Source organism: Styela clava, chromosome 14 (assembly GCF_964204865.1).
Source record: "Styela clava chromosome 14, kaStyClav1.hap1.2, whole genome shotgun sequence".
NCBI classification, from domain to species: domain Eukaryota; kingdom Metazoa; phylum Chordata; class Ascidiacea; order Stolidobranchia; family Styelidae; genus Styela; species Styela clava.
The window spans coordinates 10195352-10213616 of record NC_135263.1 but is presented as its reverse complement, the minus strand read 5'-3'; the positions used below and the strand labels follow the sequence as shown (position 1 = coordinate 10213616).

At 36.4% G+C, this 18265-nt stretch overlaps 4 protein-coding genes across 4 annotated transcripts; 2 read left to right on the top strand and 2 right to left on the bottom strand.

The window, feature by feature from the left end:
• Positions 1–219: 219 nt before the first annotated feature.
• Positions 220–2365, top strand: LOC120340698 (succinate dehydrogenase [ubiquinone] iron-sulfur subunit, mitochondrial-like). The gene is made up of 2 exons (XM_039409036.2): positions 220–635; positions 1760–2365. The coding sequence occupies exons 1-2, from the start codon at positions 283–285 to the stop codon at positions 2232–2234; spliced, it is 828 nt and encodes a 275-aa protein (XP_039264970.1). The 5' UTR covers positions 220–282; the 3' UTR covers positions 2235–2365.
• Positions 2366–3416: 1051 nt separating this feature from the next.
• Positions 3417–4961, bottom strand: LOC120340699 (short coiled-coil protein B-like). The gene is made up of 2 exons (XM_039409037.2): positions 4573–4961; positions 3417–4174 (listed from the first exon to the last, which is right to left on the bottom strand). The coding sequence occupies exons 1-2, from the start codon at positions 4721–4723 to the stop codon at positions 3954–3956; spliced, it is 372 nt and encodes a 123-aa protein (XP_039264971.1). The 5' UTR covers positions 4724–4961; the 3' UTR covers positions 3417–3953.
• A 390-nt stretch (positions 4962–5351) lies between these two features.
• Positions 5352–12385, top strand: LOC120340697 (protein FAM47E-like). Its single transcript, XM_039409035.2, has 11 exons — positions 5352–5543; positions 6871–7027; positions 7241–7317; positions 7916–8057; positions 8270–8358; positions 8673–8750; positions 9041–9179; positions 9638–9742; positions 9832–9978; positions 10277–10488; positions 12048–12385. The coding sequence occupies exons 1-11, from the start codon at positions 5473–5475 to the stop codon at positions 12247–12249; spliced, it is 1419 nt and encodes a 472-aa protein (XP_039264969.2). The 5' UTR covers positions 5352–5472; the 3' UTR covers positions 12250–12385.
• A 935-nt stretch (positions 12386–13320) lies between these two features.
• LOC120340943 (ectonucleotide pyrophosphatase/phosphodiesterase family member 7-like) lies at positions 13321–17399 on the bottom strand. The gene is made up of 9 exons (XM_039409344.2): positions 17234–17399; positions 16614–16735; positions 16333–16484; positions 15775–15963; positions 15410–15552; positions 14728–14894; positions 14375–14496; positions 13963–14061; positions 13321–13653 (listed from the first exon to the last, which is right to left on the bottom strand). Exons 1-9 carry the CDS (start codon positions 17344–17346, stop codon positions 13447–13449), a joined length of 1314 nt encoding a protein of 437 aa, XP_039265278.2. The 5' UTR covers positions 17347–17399; the 3' UTR covers positions 13321–13446.
• Between the last annotated feature and the right edge of the window lie 866 nt (positions 17400–18265).

Below are 18265 nucleotides of genomic sequence, written 5' to 3'. Positions count from 1 at the left end.
AGATTTTGTATATATATGTTAAGTTTTGAATTCGGATAACCATAAGGTTGGATTCATGGTTCATAAAATGTCCAATAAATTTATGTTCAAGCATAAGTATGGCAAATTCACATGAGGCAAGGCACATAAGATTTCGCATGTTAACATTTGCTTGAGTGGGCGGTAGCGCAAAATAGTATCAGTTTTTGATTTCCAAGATTTTTTATTTTCAATGTGAAGAACTCTGTTTTCTTAACAGTTCTATTACATAAAATATTGGATATAATATTGTCTATCGTCAAGATGACTTCTGGCCTGATGATTTCTCGCACAGTGATGCGAAAATCATATCAGAGCCTGCTTGGTATGTCATTCTCGTCTCTGAGAACTTCTGCTACTATGGCCAAGACCCAAGATTCCCCTCGTATGAAAAAGTTTTCTATTTATCGATGGGATCCTGAGAAAAAAGGAAAACTACCAGTCATGCAGATTTATGAAGTTGATCTGGACGACTGTGGCCCTATGGTTCTTGATGCTCTCATAAAAATTAAAAATGAGATTGACCCAACGCTAACATTTCGGAGATCTTGCAGAGAAGGAATATGTGGTTCATGTGCCATGAACATCAATGGTGGAAATCATCTGGCATGCCTTTCGTAAGTTTGTTTATTTGATAACAGAGCTAGAATACTTACTGTTCTCAATATTAAGTTTAATCATATCAGTGGAGATACAAGGAAGATTTATATCAGGGTGGTCCAAGGTTGTTGCCTTCGCGGGCCACAAAATTATTTTTGCATTGTTTGCGGGTGTCAGAAATAGTGTCAGAAATAGGTAAACAGGGCAATACAAAACAAACACTTTTATAGTGCAAACAATTAGTCATTGTTTGTCATTTATCAAGCTAAAACAAGCAAAATACGCCAGAAAAATCGCTGAAACATTTATCTACATATAATGTAAAATTTTCAAACTCTTCACAACGGAGAAAGTTCTCCCGCAAATGTAAGCGCTCTCGAACATCGATGGGGGTTCTCAAAGCAAAATTTGGAAACGCTCATTGCTCACATGATAGCAAAATGGGGCTTTCGACTATATTTGCCATAACTGCTGTATGATTGATTATAATATTTTACTGAATGTAAGGTACAGAAAAGTACGGTAATTTTTCTAACATATTAGAAGCATTTTTGTAAATACTGTTGGTTGCAAAACATCCCCGGAAAAAATTATATTCTCAGGCCATAACATTAAAATTTAGTTATTATAACTGTTGAAATATATTCCCAACCAAAAAGAAGGAAAGCCAGTGAACAATTTAGACTACCCAGGCACACTATTCAACTTCGCTACTTGCTTAAGCTAGCCGTGACACTAATCAATTCAGTGACATTAGTGACTGAAGATGTCGAAAAGTTTTCTGGTTATTTTTATGACGAAACAACACCAAATACGATTTTCGATTACCCTTCAGCAAAGGCGACGGGGGCCACAGATAATGACGCTGCGGGTCACATGTGGGCCTGGACCACCCTGATGAGTGGTAAATTGACTTTACACAGGGTGACCTTGCTTGCAATGGTTTGGGAGGCTGTGATTCGCCCTGTGAGAGATCCTAAAAGACAATCATTTCTTATGAAACTACTGATTATTCTGAAAATTTAAAGTCTATAATTTCAAATTCCTTTGAATATTATTTAGTTTGTTTTGAACATCCCCCCTCTATCCTTTTTGTTGTTTACCAATTTTTACCGGATGATATTGCCTTTATATAATTCAGAAAAATTGATGAAAACCTGAAAAAGACAACAAGGATTTATCCTCTTCCTCATATGTTCGTTGTGAAAGACCTTGTCCCTGATATGAATAATTTTTACGCTCAATACCGTTCAATCGAGCCCTACTTGAAGCAAAAGGATGCCAGCAAGAAAGGTGTTGAAAATTATCAATCGGTGGAAGACAGGCAAAAGTTGGATGGTCTGTATGAATGCATCTTGTGTGCTTGTTGTTCTACATCATGCCCAAGTTACTGGTGGAGTTCTGACAAATATCTTGGCCCAGCAGTGTTGATGCAAGCGTATAGGTGGATTATTGATAATCGCGATGACTACACTGAAGAAAGGCTTCAAAAACTAAATGATCCATTTTCTGTTTTCAAATGTCACACTATCATGAACTGTACTGCAACTTGTCCAAAAGGTCTCAACCCTGGTCTAGCAATTGCAGAAATCAAGAAACGATTAGCCCAGTCATAGTTATGTTATAACAGGGCGATAAATATGTATAATATTGTTATAATGTGTTCCATATATTCGTGATATTGACAGCACTCGAACATCGGTATCTCAAATGTGGAGGCTGGCAAAATAAAAACAAAATTATTTTTGTTGTCGATTCTAATTTATCTAAAGTATATCTTTTCAGCTAGTGAGCAAACCTGCCAGAAAGGCTTGTCATTCAAATAAATAGAAAAAAATGATAAAGATATTTTCAATTTCATATGATAGATAAAAGTATTCTAGGATTATACGATTTCTTGATTTTTATGCAGATTATTGTAGGAAGGCCTTTGAGAATTTCAGATTTCTTCGGTATCAGTATGATGCAACTGCAAATTTGGTCGCAGCTATTGAATAAACATTTGTAAGACACATCACGCTGCCATGAATGTATGGAACCATCCATCGTATTTCCTCAACATGTGCTCTGCTGCCAATATCATCTCCCATTACAAGTGGGCACAGGGTCAGAAAAAGAGTACAAAAGCGGCTAGTACTAAGTAATCTGGGTTTACAGAGAGTTGGATGTTGTTGACCGAATATAAACTAGTTCCAACATGATTCACAAGATCATATCCAAACAATTAGGGTCTCATGTAGTTTCGTTTCTCAAGTAGTTCGAGTGGGCGTAGCATAACGATTTTTGCACATGTCAATCCTAACCTCCACCTGACTACGCCATCCAAAAATTACGTCACAGTGATGCAATTAAGGCCCTTCAACACATACGAACTGTCATCCAAGATGCGCAGACAATCACACAAAATCGAGCAAGCTACTCTCTTGTTGCAACGATCCGATATGAGAAATCGCTGCCGTTAGTGAGTTCTTTAGCGTCAGTGCAGATGCCATTTTGGGCGATTATAGGTATAATTTGGCAAGTTCTATGACGTGATTGTGACGCCGCAGTGGCATAATTTTTGGTTGGTGTAGTCAGGTGGGGGTTACAATTGACATGTGCAAAAATGATCGCGCTTGAAGTACTTGAGGTACAAGACCCAACATTTATATAACATTTGCACATACAAGCTCACAAGAGCTCCAATACTTCGGGATGACAGTTGGATAAAATCATCGGAGCATGATTCATATCATTAGAGCTTACATTTAACAGTTTCTGATCTGGATACTGTTCCTCTCCACCACACAAGACAGCCATTTAAAACACAGTAATACATTTAATCGTTCATAATAAATAGCTTCACATGAGAGTCGGTGAAAAATTAAAACTAACATGATTAAACACAATGATACTGCAATATAGCTTCAGTTAGACTAAAAATCCATCAAATCACTAAATTCTACAACAATATGCTTCAAACAATACAACTATAATGGAAAAAGATGAAGAAAATTATTTACATATATATCTATTCATACACAATCAACATGCAACTTCATTGTCTCTACATTTTAAAAGTGAGTGTATATAGAACCATACCATCACTTTATACCATATTTGACAATTTCATAGCGAGAAATATCAGTATTCAAAAAACCTGCTTCTTCGAACAACTTTTATACAAACTTGAAGATTGTAGGTGAGAACAGCATTAAGACTCGCAAGTTATGATTTTCAGTAAATTTTGGAGTAGCGCGAAAAGTCTGTAAACCAGTTAGAATTGTAATCAGATAGTGATAGTTGATATCTTTTTATCATCAAGATAAAACAAAAGACATTTTAAATAGTTGGGATTACTTTTTCTTATTTTTTGCATTTGTGTTCTGAAATACTGATGAACTTGACATCAAATTTTCAATATATTGTCCTAATACTTGGTTTTCTGATTTCAATTTCAAGTTTTCTTCTTTTACCAAATCAACTCGCTGTGATAAATCTCCAAGTGTGTTCTGGAGTTCCAGTACTTGACATATTAATCTTGCTTTTTCTGCAGCTTCATCAGGATTATCACCGTCTATAATAAATATGTTTAAAGATCGTTAATTCTCCGAGAAACCCTCGCTTGCTACCATTTGTTCATTTCTCTAAGTAAGCAAATAATTTGAATAACTTCGGTATTTGAGTGAAATATCCGAGCAATATTCCAAGATTGGCTGCTATATGCTATAGCAGGCATTCATCGTGAAAAGCACCAAACCAGAAATAACCATCCCAATCGTGCAATACAAAACAATTGGAGAAAAACTGGATTACTCAATAATGTCATACCGTCTGACCGTAGACTAGATTTAGAATTTTGTTGGAGTGACCATATTATATTTGTAAATCTGTACTCAAAATCATATGGCTTTTAGATTTTGCAGTTATCCATTTCAGATATTATAGTATCATAATATTTAATATAGCTCTTACCTGCATCATTGATTGAGGTGCATGAAACAGGTGATGTTGTAGTTTTAGAACTTAACGATATTTCCCCAAAATCCAAGTCACTTCCAGACCCCGACTCGCTATTCAGTGGTACGTTAAACAGCGAACTATCACTGTGAGATTTATCTTCCATGCTGAATAGCTCAAAAACAATAAAACTGAAGTAATGCTGAGGCCAAAAGAATTCAAAACACTGCCAAACACACAGCGTTACCGTACCACCTTCCTTATCAGTTTACTAAGAGTCGATTGCCCCGATCGATATTTACTTTTGTTATTGGGTTGCAGTTGACTCAATACCGACATCTTCCGTCGAATCACGAAACAGTATGTTGGTCGTTGACGAAACACAGGGCAATCTTTTCACGTTCTGACAGACCAACGGGCAGACCTCAAATTCACTAAATATAAAACAAGATGGTGCTGTGCTTGTCTATCATTATAGAAAATAATAGAATTCACATACCGTACCGGTAGGGGAAGGGAAGCCGATAAGGCGCATTATTCCTACGACGCGTGGGCTACCGATCAATGTCAGGTGTGGGATTAGTTAGATGGCTCTGGTTAGATAGTTGTTTGTTCAGATGCATTGACTTCATGGCGGAGGGAGCCATAACAGACCAAGGGTTACGTGAACCACGCAGCCGTCCAAGACTCCACATCAGCACATACGGGAAATAACACACCGACAAGCTATTTGATTGTAGCGACACTCAGTGATCAAAACGTGACTGGTGAGGCATAATGGACGTCATGGATACCGTTTCGCATGACGTCCTCCAGCAGTGTATTTTACCAGATTTATTTCGTCATCATGTGAAGTATAGTTTGGTATTATTGTATTGTAAAAGTAAAAAATGTAATCCTGTTATATCTTTTATTATGGCGCAGAATAAGTATGATTTGTTATTGGTGCCGGGCAGGGGAGACAAGAAAATTCGTCCACAGCCATGGTAAGATATCTCTGTATCTGCACAATTCTTAAATAAATCAATAACTTATTATTGAAGAATAGGTTAGGATAGTATGTGTCTTATACCACCAATGGATATTTTTCTAAATTTTTGGGAAGGAATAGGCCTATATAAAAGGCATGCTTAAAATCTGTATGAATGTATGAAAAATTGTTTCAGTAAACAGTAGGGATGGGCTGGGATTCGGATCTGGACTCGGATTCGAGTCTTTTGGACTCGGATTCGATTTCGAGTCCATGTCATTTTTACCGAGTCCATAATCAATTCTGTTTTTACTAATTTACGCCTATGTTTGTACTTTTGCCTCTATAAATCCCACTCCATACCTTAACTAGGTAAAATTCAAGGTTGGATCTGTAACAATATCCTTCTTGTGCACTGTGCATTATAAACACTCCTAATAAAACGACGACAGATATCCAGATAATATAATGCAAGATAAAAACTATTGATCGCTTATAACAATGATGTTGCGCCAGTCGCCTTCAAACTATCTATTCTTTTTGGTATACATGTGGTACACAATAAAATATGTGGTATTGCAATATTTTTGAGTTTTTGATTTGCGTAAAAATGAAACATGCTCTGGATCAACCCAATGGGGAATCTCATCAATACCTCTTTTAAATTGAGTTTATTGCGTGCAATCCTTTCGCTAAAAAGGCAATGGAAAGCATGGAGAGTTTTAGAACGTTTACATGAACTACTAAATTGCAAGCAGATGTACCACATTGTATTGACGACGAGTGGCATTTCTCTACCATATGCGCACATGACATAGTAAATTTACGGCTAGAAATATCTGGAATTATGGGAAAGCATTGTAGTCGAAAGCTTTTTATTGTTCCTATTGGCATGTAAGAATTTCTGAATAGCCGCCCAGAATTGACGCAAGGTGGGCTGGAAATCCAGTTCACAGCCAAGGCGCACATTTACCACGTTTACGTTTGTATTATGGCCGCCAAAAAAGAGAAAAAATATATATTTAAAATGATTCAACAGCTATCTGCGGAACCATTAGGCAAAAAATATGAGCTACGACGTATGTTTGTGGGCGCACGATGCTGTAGCATGGTCAAAAACACATTTTTCTGCTTTTCCATTATGACGTCACAGACTCGGCAGATTCGATTCGAGTCCTTGACCTATTACTCGGATTCGTCGAATCTCTGTAATGCCGGACTCGTCCCATCCCTAGTAAACAGTAGTTAAAAGTAGTCTGCTGAATAATTCCAATGTGAACCAAACCCAAAAAACACAATATTTGTTCTATGTTTTGTTGTTCATTACTAGTTTTTATTTCCAGGTACAAAGAAAGATTGAGAACGAAATATATAAAATCAAAAAAGCCAAATGATCCTTCGCATAATCTTGTTGGAAGAAATTGGGTTTTCATTAAAAGTAACGTAGATGATTTTCGTGATGGGAAACCTTTAGATGTTGGAGATGGATTCATTGTGGAGGTAAAAATTTCCCTAATATCATATGGGACAGTATGAAATGAAGTTGAGGTGGGTCGTAGTAGTCAAGTTATGTTAAGTTTAAAAAAAACTTCAATGACATGAGAAATGTTTACATATTCAGATCAGTTTCAGTAACTCTCCATTTTCAAGTATTTTTTTACAGGAATATTAGGTTGTATTGTCATGAATAATAGCCTTCTATTCTATTTCTAGGGAGATAAAGGAATATCACCTGTTATCAGTCATAGCAAACGATCCGTGAGCAGCAACCTCACCAATGTGCAATCCAGGTATTGTCACAAAATATACAATATTCTGTGAAATTAATTAAAATTAATTAATAATTACTAGTTAATTTGGGACCAATAATTTTGAATTCTGCTCATACAATACGATATGAACCGATTATGTCAGAAAAGGTATTAAAATGAGAATTAAAAATAATGCACCATGAGCTCATGTAGCATTTCACTAAATAAGCTTCTTGATAATCAAGTGCCAACTGTACTGCTATAAAATTGAGTTTCTTTAACGAAATTCTTTGATTGATGAGTGAATTTGGTAGACGATATTGGCACATAAGGATATTTTCAACAAGAGAGAGAATCTCAAATGAATGAACATGAACGATGAATGTCAAAACAGTATTTTGACCACTCGAAATAAAACTGCAAAATATTGGGCCGCATAGGCCCAGAAAAGAAATAAAAAATAGCCTCCAAGTCTGAAGATTTGAAACTGTTTTTACTGTTATTTCAATACGATCCATCATACCTGATATAATGAATATTATAAAATAATCCTGTGATTATCCGGATGCTTAACTTTGGCAGCAATGAAATTGTATTGCTGTAGCATATTTAGTTAACAAAGATTGTATTTGGGCAGACTAACAAAAGAACAAAGAGTGTTCAGTAAATCTCTCCCACTACAAGAAGAGAGAAGAAATTATATTGATGAGATGGAATTTGGACTTGCTCAACATCCACTCGCATTATATCCTCATTTGGAAGAAGGAATGCCTCCTGAGGTACTGAGATTTTTGAAAAAATTATAGTTATCCATTTTCTTACTCAACCCGGATTGGTTATAGGGCTAGGGGCTGTGGTACATCATATGACTGAGCTTCCTTATTGGTTTTCTTTTCTCTTGGGATGCCGCCCTGTTAAATACTTTTATTTTATTTGATTGTTCTGGCCATCTGATTGCTTAAGAAATCAAATTGTTAATTCTATATTTCAGTTATTTGAAGAAGTAGTAAACATACTTGACCCAGAGATGAATCCTGAAGCAGAAACAGATGAGGAATCAACAGCAACCAGTGCAACAAGGTGAAAGTTGTGTTTTGATTTCTGTATATTATTTGAGTGACGTTGCATCATTATAAGCTTCAAGAATATGCTTCCAATAAAAATGTTGATTCTCTTGCATTGGCAGTGATTTCCAACCATGGGTCCATGAGCTTTGGTTGCATGATATGAAAACAAAATAGCAAAACAAGACTACCCACCTTTGTAGTCTGGCTCACACAAGATGACAAATGAAGTGTTTTTCTGTAAATCAGGCTACAGAGTAATCAAGGTCTTACTCAGATAAACAAAGTTGATTTGATTAATTGTAAACGTTAATATTCATTCATTTTCAGGGATGTAATAATTGAAGGAAGTGCTGCTGGAGACCTTATGACATCGTCAGAAGACAAACACACAGTTTCCTTTGATTTGTGAGTATTGGTACTATCATTCCATGTTAGATATTGACTCATAGGAATCTCGTATTTCGGACTTTAATTAATAAAGACACTGGTAGCATAGTGTTTTGGTTCCTTCCAACAATACTATTTTTTTGTAAGACGCTTTTTCACGCCATTCGCTTTGTACAATGTCCTATACTTGCAGCCACTGATATCGAACGATATGTAAAACAACTTTCTAATGTGTTGAGTTTTTTTCAGGTTGTGTATAATATGGTCATCCATAAACAACCTAAAATTACAATTTTTTGTTTTTTAAGAATTGAATTACAACAAGATAAAAATAAACCAAAAAATCCATACAAGTGGATATTACAAAGAAACATGACACAAAAAGATGACAAAAAAGGCTCAAAAAAGAGACCTACATCACCATCACAAGATGAACATATTAAAAAAGTTAGTCATAATAATATTTATTTGATGGAAATTTCCTTCATTATTTAACATCAATCAGTTTGTTGTAGTATGAGAAAATTATTCACAGCACCAAAGTAATAAAATATTCTTAGACTCACAGATATTGCAATTTTGAAGTAAAGAATGAGCGCAACTTTTCTAGTGTTTGAAATAATTACTTTTATTGTGACAACTGACTTTATTGTGAAACTACTGATCCGTGAATAGCGTCATGACAACCAATTCATCTGAAACATTATCTAAATTATTAATGTTAAGCTTGAATTACCTTTAGGGATTCTATAATAAAGCATATATTATTTATACACAAGCCATATTTCCAACACATAAAGGACATCCATGAATTTAGCATTTATCTAACAATTATCATTGATCCATGTTAGGGAACAAGACAAGAGCGAATTTGTTATTTGAAACAATTTTATTATTTATTTTAGGTCACAAAAGAATTTTGCGATTGGGTCGCAGGTTTAGGTGGAGAAAGCAATAACGTTGAAGAATCAACTATTATGAGTTTATTTGCCAGTGGCTATGAGACTAAGGTAAGATAATATAATTGTAGATCACAATTTTTCATACTTTGTTGATTTGATATAATATCTATTTGTGTTTTTTGTGTGTATATTTTCAGCCTGCATTGTCAGTTCCTATTCATGTTGTTGAATTAACTAATGTTCCAATGGAATTAAGATTATCAGCCGGGTTATCTCCTATAGGATCGGGAAGAAAAAGTGCTCTGTCATCTGCAGCTACTACCTCATCTACTGAAGCAAAGAAGGTCTGTTATTCTCTTTTTTTGGAATATGGCACTAAAAAATAGTTACATAGCATAGATTATCCAGGTCTGATGATATAAGTGTGAAAAACACTATATGTCCATAGAGATGTCCAGACAATTTAGTTTAAATAGAATTTAAAATCAGTTGAAGAAATATCTATTTTAACATTTGGGATTTCAAAAAGTTTCTAAAAACATCAGTCACGAGGTTTTGTTCGAAATAAAAGTCTGCAATGCCTTATATAAATCTGGCAGCAGTAGGGATGGAATTCAAAAAGATATAATAACTATATTTTAGTATGGAGCAGAAAATCAAAAGTACATGCCTAGCTGGGTGAAGGTCAAGTATGGGGCCTGGTATTTGGATCCCAAATCATGGACCCCAAGGGCTGATGGGGATCCTCTTGAGGATCCAGAGGAAGTTAAAAGGCGAGAACAATCTGAATCTAAAAAGAAAAGTGATGAAATGGATGCTCAGTTGTCTCCTCTTCATGGCGCCAAAGCTTTCAGGTATAACTGTATAAACGAGAATATCGATCAGAGACCGAAAAGTTATCGATCGAAAGTTAGGGGATCCCCCAAAACAGCGCTCGTACTCCATAGTTACACCTTGTGTTCCATCACTAATTAATTAATAACTCGCTAATTATACGACATAATTCACACAAAATCAATAGGCTTCTGGTCCGAGATATGATGAATGCACATGCAAACTCTGGAGCAGATTCAATCTCGCTTTCGTGAGATATCGCGTGCATCTAACAGACATTCAGACAAATACCTATCAACATACTTACCGATTAAAATCGATAAGTAATAACACTTTTAGAAAATTACGCAGATATATTTAAAAATTGCTTGAATCAGTACTGCACCTAGTTTGATTTATATTGGAATCAAATATCAGTTGTTTTACCATTTTTGTGGAGAGGAAACCTACGAATTCGAACTACTCAATAGGATAGGACAGTGGTTCCCAAACTTTTTTGACCATCGCCCCCCTAAAGTAGTTTATACAACTTCATCGCCCCCCGGCACTACAAAAAAATGTAGTCAGAAACGAATATATTACAGACCAAATAGGAAGAAAAATCATAGCTTATAGTGTTTTTTAATGAGATGGATGAGCTCGGTGTTCCTCAGCGAGTTTTTTTATTATATCTAAAATTACCCCGTTTACTGATAAAAAGGCGATTTTGTTGTTTTGATAGCAATAGTAGCACGACTGAATTCCTTCCGATACTTTTAAATAACAGATTGTTGAATGGTATGAATTAGAATGATAGTTTGAAACAATTACCCCATTTTACAGGCAACAACTCGCGAAACCACTCTTGAACTAAGCACCGAAAATTTAAAAATAGTAAAATATACAAAGGATTTTCCGCGGTCAAAGGTTCATTCAGTGAATCGTCCGGGCCAGATTATTTTACCCCGGCCGTATTTTGCCGACCACTGGGATACGCAAACTACCGTACCTCACTGCGAAGACGAGTTCAGCAATCCTTTCGCGTGTAATAATCGCCCACATGATTCAAGACTGCGAATGCACACAGAGTACAGAATTTGGTGCACGATGCGCCAAACAAAAACAGATTACGCGAAATCGCCCCCTCTGTATCGTTTTCGCCCACTGGGGGGCGATATCGCCCACTTTGGGAATCACTGGGATAGGATTCACATATTTATCCCTGGGGAGATGGATTTTATCATATGGCGAACCACGGCCTCTCGTCCGTTTACCAGTCGATGTAGGGTATGGAATTAGTTAGCCAGTTATTTGTTTTTGGAAGTATGGACTTGATGATGGAGAAAACCGTAACCGACAAGCGGTTATGTGAACCACCCTACGGCGACGAGGAGTCCAGCAATCCTCTCCCACATAACCATCCCCGCATGGGTTTTAACTCCACACGGAAGTAAACTTTGACTTAGAATCCTGGAATACAATATTTTGATAACTAAAATTTTAGCGTATGCAAGCCTTATTTGGAACTGTTATACAATTTGAACTTTTTTGAATTACTGTTGGAAAATTTTGCTGTATCATGTGTTTGATTATTCCATAGACAATTTTTGGAAAGAGGCAACCGAAGGAAGCCAGATTTTATGGTCAAAGTAACAGACCTACAGGATGAAGCTGAAGGATTGAACAGTCCTCCTGCAGACGAACGAAATCACAGACTTGGAACCAGAAGAGAACTTTCACGAAACTCGGCAAGAGTAAATTCAGGACTGACTGTGCGATCAATTTATTCTACAAACAGATAGCAATATCGCTTTTTTGTATCACTTTTTTTTTGCTATCAGGTAGAATGAAACATGGTAATCTCGGTATATTTTAATTTTTAAGAACGTTTCAACAAGCAAGGGTCTGCTGAATATAAATATGTTTTACTATATTGTATTGATTCTGTGTAAATTTTGACTCCTGGCAAATGGAATGTAAAGTTAGGAAGCGATGCAAAAAGCTCTTTGAATTAAGCAAATAGTGTTTCCATCAATCAGTAAGGGTTTGCATGTTTATTCCGAGAAGAGGGAAAGCCGATAAGGATGGCTTACTCATATGACAAACCACTACCTCTGGTGCGGTTGCCAGTCCATAACGTGTATAGAATTAGTTCTCCTTCTTTTGGTTTTGGACCTAATCCATGCATGGACTTGATGGTAGGGGTAGACATAACCTACCAGCTGAAACGTAAACCACCCTACGGCGGCGAGGAGTACAGCAACATAATTCAAACCTGCGAACACAGCAGGGTATTCAGAGTGGCAAGCATGTTCCCAACGCTTAGCAGGATGCGCGACACACCGCCGAAATCCTTTTCAATCAATCAGTTTATTACTTATCGATCTCGATCGGTAAGTATGATGATAGGCATTTGTCTGTTAGACACTTTCGTATGTTACGCGATATCTCACGAGAGCGAGGTTGAATCTGCTCCAAATTTTGCATGTGCAATCATATCTCGAACCAGAAGCCTATTGATTTTGGATGAGTTATGTCGTATAATTAGCGAGTTATTAATTAATTAGCGATGGGACACGCGGTGTCGCTATTGGAGCAGACCCAACCTCGCTTTCGTGAGATATCGCGTGTATCTAACAGACAAACAAATACCTATCAAAATACTTACCGATCAAGATCGATAAGTAATGGAAGAAAAATACAATAAATTTCAAAATGCGAAAATAGGGAATTTTTTTTTGTCAGAGTAACATATTGTTTCCGTACTGTTACAGACGACGGAATCGTCCCATCACTGTAATACGACAATATGCCGAAGTATTTCTCAAGCCATTGAGTTACACCTGCGTGATAAATCAAAACGCTCGGTAATATCTGGCTAATGTTGGCATGGTCTTTATTAAAGTCAAGATATCTAGGCCTTTACCCAAATAAATATTTTAGCATATATCAAAAGTTCATCACAGCGAAGTAAAACATGGCAAAATTAAAGATGGGTATCAAAGAAGAGTATATAATACGAAGCAGGTGAAGGCTAAAATAGTCAGAGTCTTTTTCATATCAAATTTTCGTTCTTCTTCGTCTTTTTTTAGTATTGAGTATAAAATATCCAGTGTTCCGTTGTTTGTCGCAGGATCAAGACCGAGAAGATAGCACATCAGAGGATAAACATTTATTGATTCAAACTCCGTGATACGAACTCCTTTCTGAAACCAGAATTCGGAAGTTTGCTCACTACGAAAGTAATAACGCATTTAAAATGCAAAACGAAATACAACATTGCTTGATTTAATATTAGGTATGTGAATCAAAAAAAGAATATCTTGGTTCGATTTCCTCAAAAACGCGAAGAAGATATATACTAGAAAATTTGTTTTAAATCAAATATTAAACGGACTCCCGCTAGTATTTCCGAAGTATATTACTCATTGTCACATAGATTTTCTGGGCTGATTTTGAATATCAATTGTTACTGTTGTAAATTTGAAGTTAAATTAATTACGTTAACTACTCACTTTAAACGAAGGTCCGACACTGTAATATATGGCTCTCATTTGCTCCAATCTATTGTCATATCCATGATCCCCTCCCAAAGCTTCAAACCCAGGGTGTTCCTGTAATTAGAATTAATTAATTCTAAAGCAAGAAGATTCTGGCAACGAGACTTTTTCCACAAAGTCGTTTACGCCCGCAATCGGTGTATGTTATACAGTGCAATTAAACAATTTTCATCTTGAATATGTGGATTTAACACTTGGAAAACATTTTGATCAAATTATAACTAAACCAAGGTCTCCAGTGTGCAATTTTGCAAACATTATGTCGTCATTTGACCTTCCTTGTCTCAAACTGAAGCATTGCTCCCGTAGTTTGTATTTCGTTATGGGGAGTCAAGTCCGTAATTGTGTGTTATGATTTAATACTTACATCATACATCTGATAACCAGGATGAGCTACGACTACAATAGACGGCACTCGTTCGTGATTTTTATAATGATATCGTTCCGGTATATCTTCTTTATAATAAACGTCCATGTGACTGTGTGCACCTTTAACAGTTGAGGAAAGCAAGTTAAATCAGGTAAAAAATGTTGAATTTTCATTGTAGTTGAATTTATGTAATGTAACTAGCCTAAAAATGGTGGTGCTGAATTTCCACGAAAAAAGACGTTTTGTCACGAACTTCTGCTGTTAAAAATTTAATATCAGAAATATGTTCGTTCTACAGCACAGTTAGCGATAACTGGTCGAAGTCACTCTTGATCGAACTATAATCTCACTTTTAAGAGTTTCGTAGACCCTAGTTTTAAACTCAGGAACTGGCTCTATAAGTCCAAGAGGTCCATAACTGAATACGAAGGTTATCCAATTTGGATCGATATATCTGGTAAGATTGATTCCTTTTTCGTCAACGTAGCTCACTTCGACGTCCAACTGACCATGATCGCTGAACAGAACAGAACTTTTATAAGTATCACGGAAGATGTGCGTGAGATTAAAAAATCGCCTGATGAACTTCACTAATAAACTAGTAAAATGCCTCGAAATCACAAAAATGTATTGTACTCCTGTGGTATGTGAACCAAGATGACGGACACCGGAACCTAGTATGTGTACCAGGTTAGGGTTAGGCCATAATTTTGTTCCAATTTTTATTATTTCAGTTCTATTACAAGTTTGGGGACTAGCCAAGTGACTCCCGTAGTATTTGTACCTGAAATTATGGTCTAACCCTAACCTGGTACACATACTACGTTCCGGTGTCCGCCATCTTGGTTCGCATACTAATGGAGTACCAAATATAATGTATATGGTATATTTTACTTGAAAACCTGAAACGACAAACCAAGTGACGTTGATGTGCGGAGCTACTGATTGGTATAGATCGGGAAGCTGATCAGTGCACATATACGGCCACTGAGGTATCGCGACGAATTGCATAGAACAGGTCAGTGTTATTACCTCACAATGATTATATTTAGATCGTCTTCGAGGCCAGCAAGCTTCACTTGTTTGAACATATATTGTAAAAATCGATCGACCACTTGCTTCTCATGATAAACTTCTTTCGAATTTGGTCCAAATTCGTGACTTATTTCATCCAACTAAAAACAGTGTTATTATATATATATGTGTAAATTCCTTGGTTAAAATGTTCGAAATGTATATGTATATACAGCTTGTATATCAAGTGTCAATTTTCAGTAGAGGCTGGACGAAGAAGTAAAACAAACGATAATCGTACGGTAAGGTACATCGATGAACGAATGAAAATGGTGAATCATAAACTTGTGAGTTCTTTATTAATATAACAACTATATATTTACCCCTTCTAAATATAATGCAATGAAGTCGAAGTCATCGTCATTGAACCATGATATGACGTCATCTATTCTCTTTCGCCAGTCATTTTCTGTCGGAATCGTTGGATACGCATCTAAAATTGATCTTGTTGGCACCCGCCCTTTGTACGTACAATTACTACCTGGATATAGGTATCCTCCACTCTTAAGTCCCTTTGAATTTTTGCATTGGTTAATTGTTATTCAATTTTATTGCTTATTAAAAAAAAACGAACAAACTTATAAAGGCGAAGAGACGTTGTGCGTTTTCAAATGACCGACAATAGTCAAATGTGTAGAAAAACTTTAACAAGATTATTTACAAAAAAAAAGGCGTTGGGAGCTTTGGGACCGTTTTTTCAGAATTTTCCTATCTATAACTTTGTTCAAAGTAAGCTCGCGGGCCCAAAACCAAACACAGAAGGAGTACTAATTTAAAACGCTCAAAATACATCTTATGCCCTACGCACTGCCTTTTTTATCCTTCACCTAATATCATCAACACAATGGAAGTAAAACTCACTGGAATCGGTTTATTCTTACTTGGGAAGATGCAGTAATCCAAATTGGTTCCTGCCCATTATCGAACCATTCGCTTATGAAAAGGGCTCCATGGAATCCAGTTTGTCCTGTCCTGTTGTTTTTCAGATCATAATAGCCGTTATGAACGACACCATGAGATTCAGTATGCAATCCTGCAATGATTTTAGGTTACAACTCATTCGAGACCGTTGAGTTTAAGACTCTGATTAAAATAACATTTTCATCGCTTCGATAATTCGGCCAAGTAAATAATTCTTACTGCTTTTATAGTATTAGATTACCAGTTGCTATCGACATGTGACAAGGAGAGGTGTGTGAAGGAAAAGCCGGTATCATGTACTCCGCTCGAACACCATTTTCTTGAATATATCGAAAGCCTTTCATATCGTCTGTTTGATCCCACCTGCAGATAATAAGTTTGAAACGTCATTAACAAGATACCTAGTTCAAGCATTGTATCAGATCATCGCAAAGGCATAATGCGTATCACAAAAGCAAGCCCACTGCGCTCGTTCGTTTTAGGAATTTAGACTACAGATTTTCTAATGGCCGCCGGGTAGTAATTGTGGCACGTTCAGACGCTGCTTAACATTTTAATAACGTCAAAAATACCTTCAAGTTTTTGTGTAGTAGTCCGAAAAGAGTGTTATGCATCATTTAGGAATTTGAATTTGTTTTGAGGTTTAATTAGTTTCATATTCCTACTAGTGCAGCTTAAGATTGCTCTAACGCTCACAATGGATTGATCTAACCCAAAAGAGGCTTGTAACGTAACGGATATAGCATGCAAGTTGAATTCCCCAAGCGTCTTCCGGTATTGGCTTGGCAAGAGCAAGTAAAACACGCCCGTCATATTACATTGGTTTTTGAACTGTAATATTAATACCCACCCCTAACATACCTCACTCCATCTATTGAAAGAAGAAGAAGTTTATGGTGGTCTTCAAGACTTGGCATGCTTCCTGCACATGTGCATAATACCGCTCCAATTAATAAATACCTCATTATAGACATAGCTTTGCTTCATACACCCAAGATTCAAAAATAATTCAATTTAAATACAATATATACTAGTTTTAATCTTGCGTTATAAAAAGTCACGTCAGCAGGCGATCATGTCAACTACAAATTCTTAATGTACTAACAAGCGACCAATACCTCTGAATTTCTCAAGTCTATATAGGTAATCTGTGTTCTATGTTCTAACTAACCGCAATAGACTTTTGTCATTTAAAGTTCACTTCAGGGTGCCGAAAAATAAAAAGGGTCGAACTTGCGCAGCTCGGCAAAGTTTGAATTATTGCCTTATTTTCGATAATAAATATAAATAAAAGTTCTCTTGTGTAAGACGATTTAAAAAAAAAAACACAAATCTAGAGTGTATGTTTTAATTTAGACGAAATAATCACCATTTAGATATATGTTGCAGGCAGGGGCGTGCCAAACTTTTCTGCTTCCGAGAGCGAGTTTCTGATAATGATGCCCCTTTTACCTAACCTCAAAAAAATTCGGTGATGAACAAATCATAGATGTGGTTATCCATGAGAAGGCCAAGTTAGAGTGAAATGTTTGTATTATTGCGCTAAGTAAATCACGCAATGACCAGACGAGCACATAGACGGGAAATGCGTCAGCCATTGCTTCAAAATCAGTCACAAAAGATTATACACGTAATGTCAGCTCAAATTGAAATAATAATAAAAAACATGTTCAATAACGCGATCTCTACAGCTTAGATCTGCTGCCCCCTACAAAGGGCTGCAGCCTCCATGGCCCCTTCCTTTAGGCCGCCGCCCCTGGTTGCAGAAATGGCGTTTACAGTGAATACCGCTACCCGATATACGGAATACTGATTGTCTCATAGCATGAGGCGACAATCGGCGTGGAATAGGTAGCCAACTGATCGTTTTCTATTAATGAATGTGGATAATGG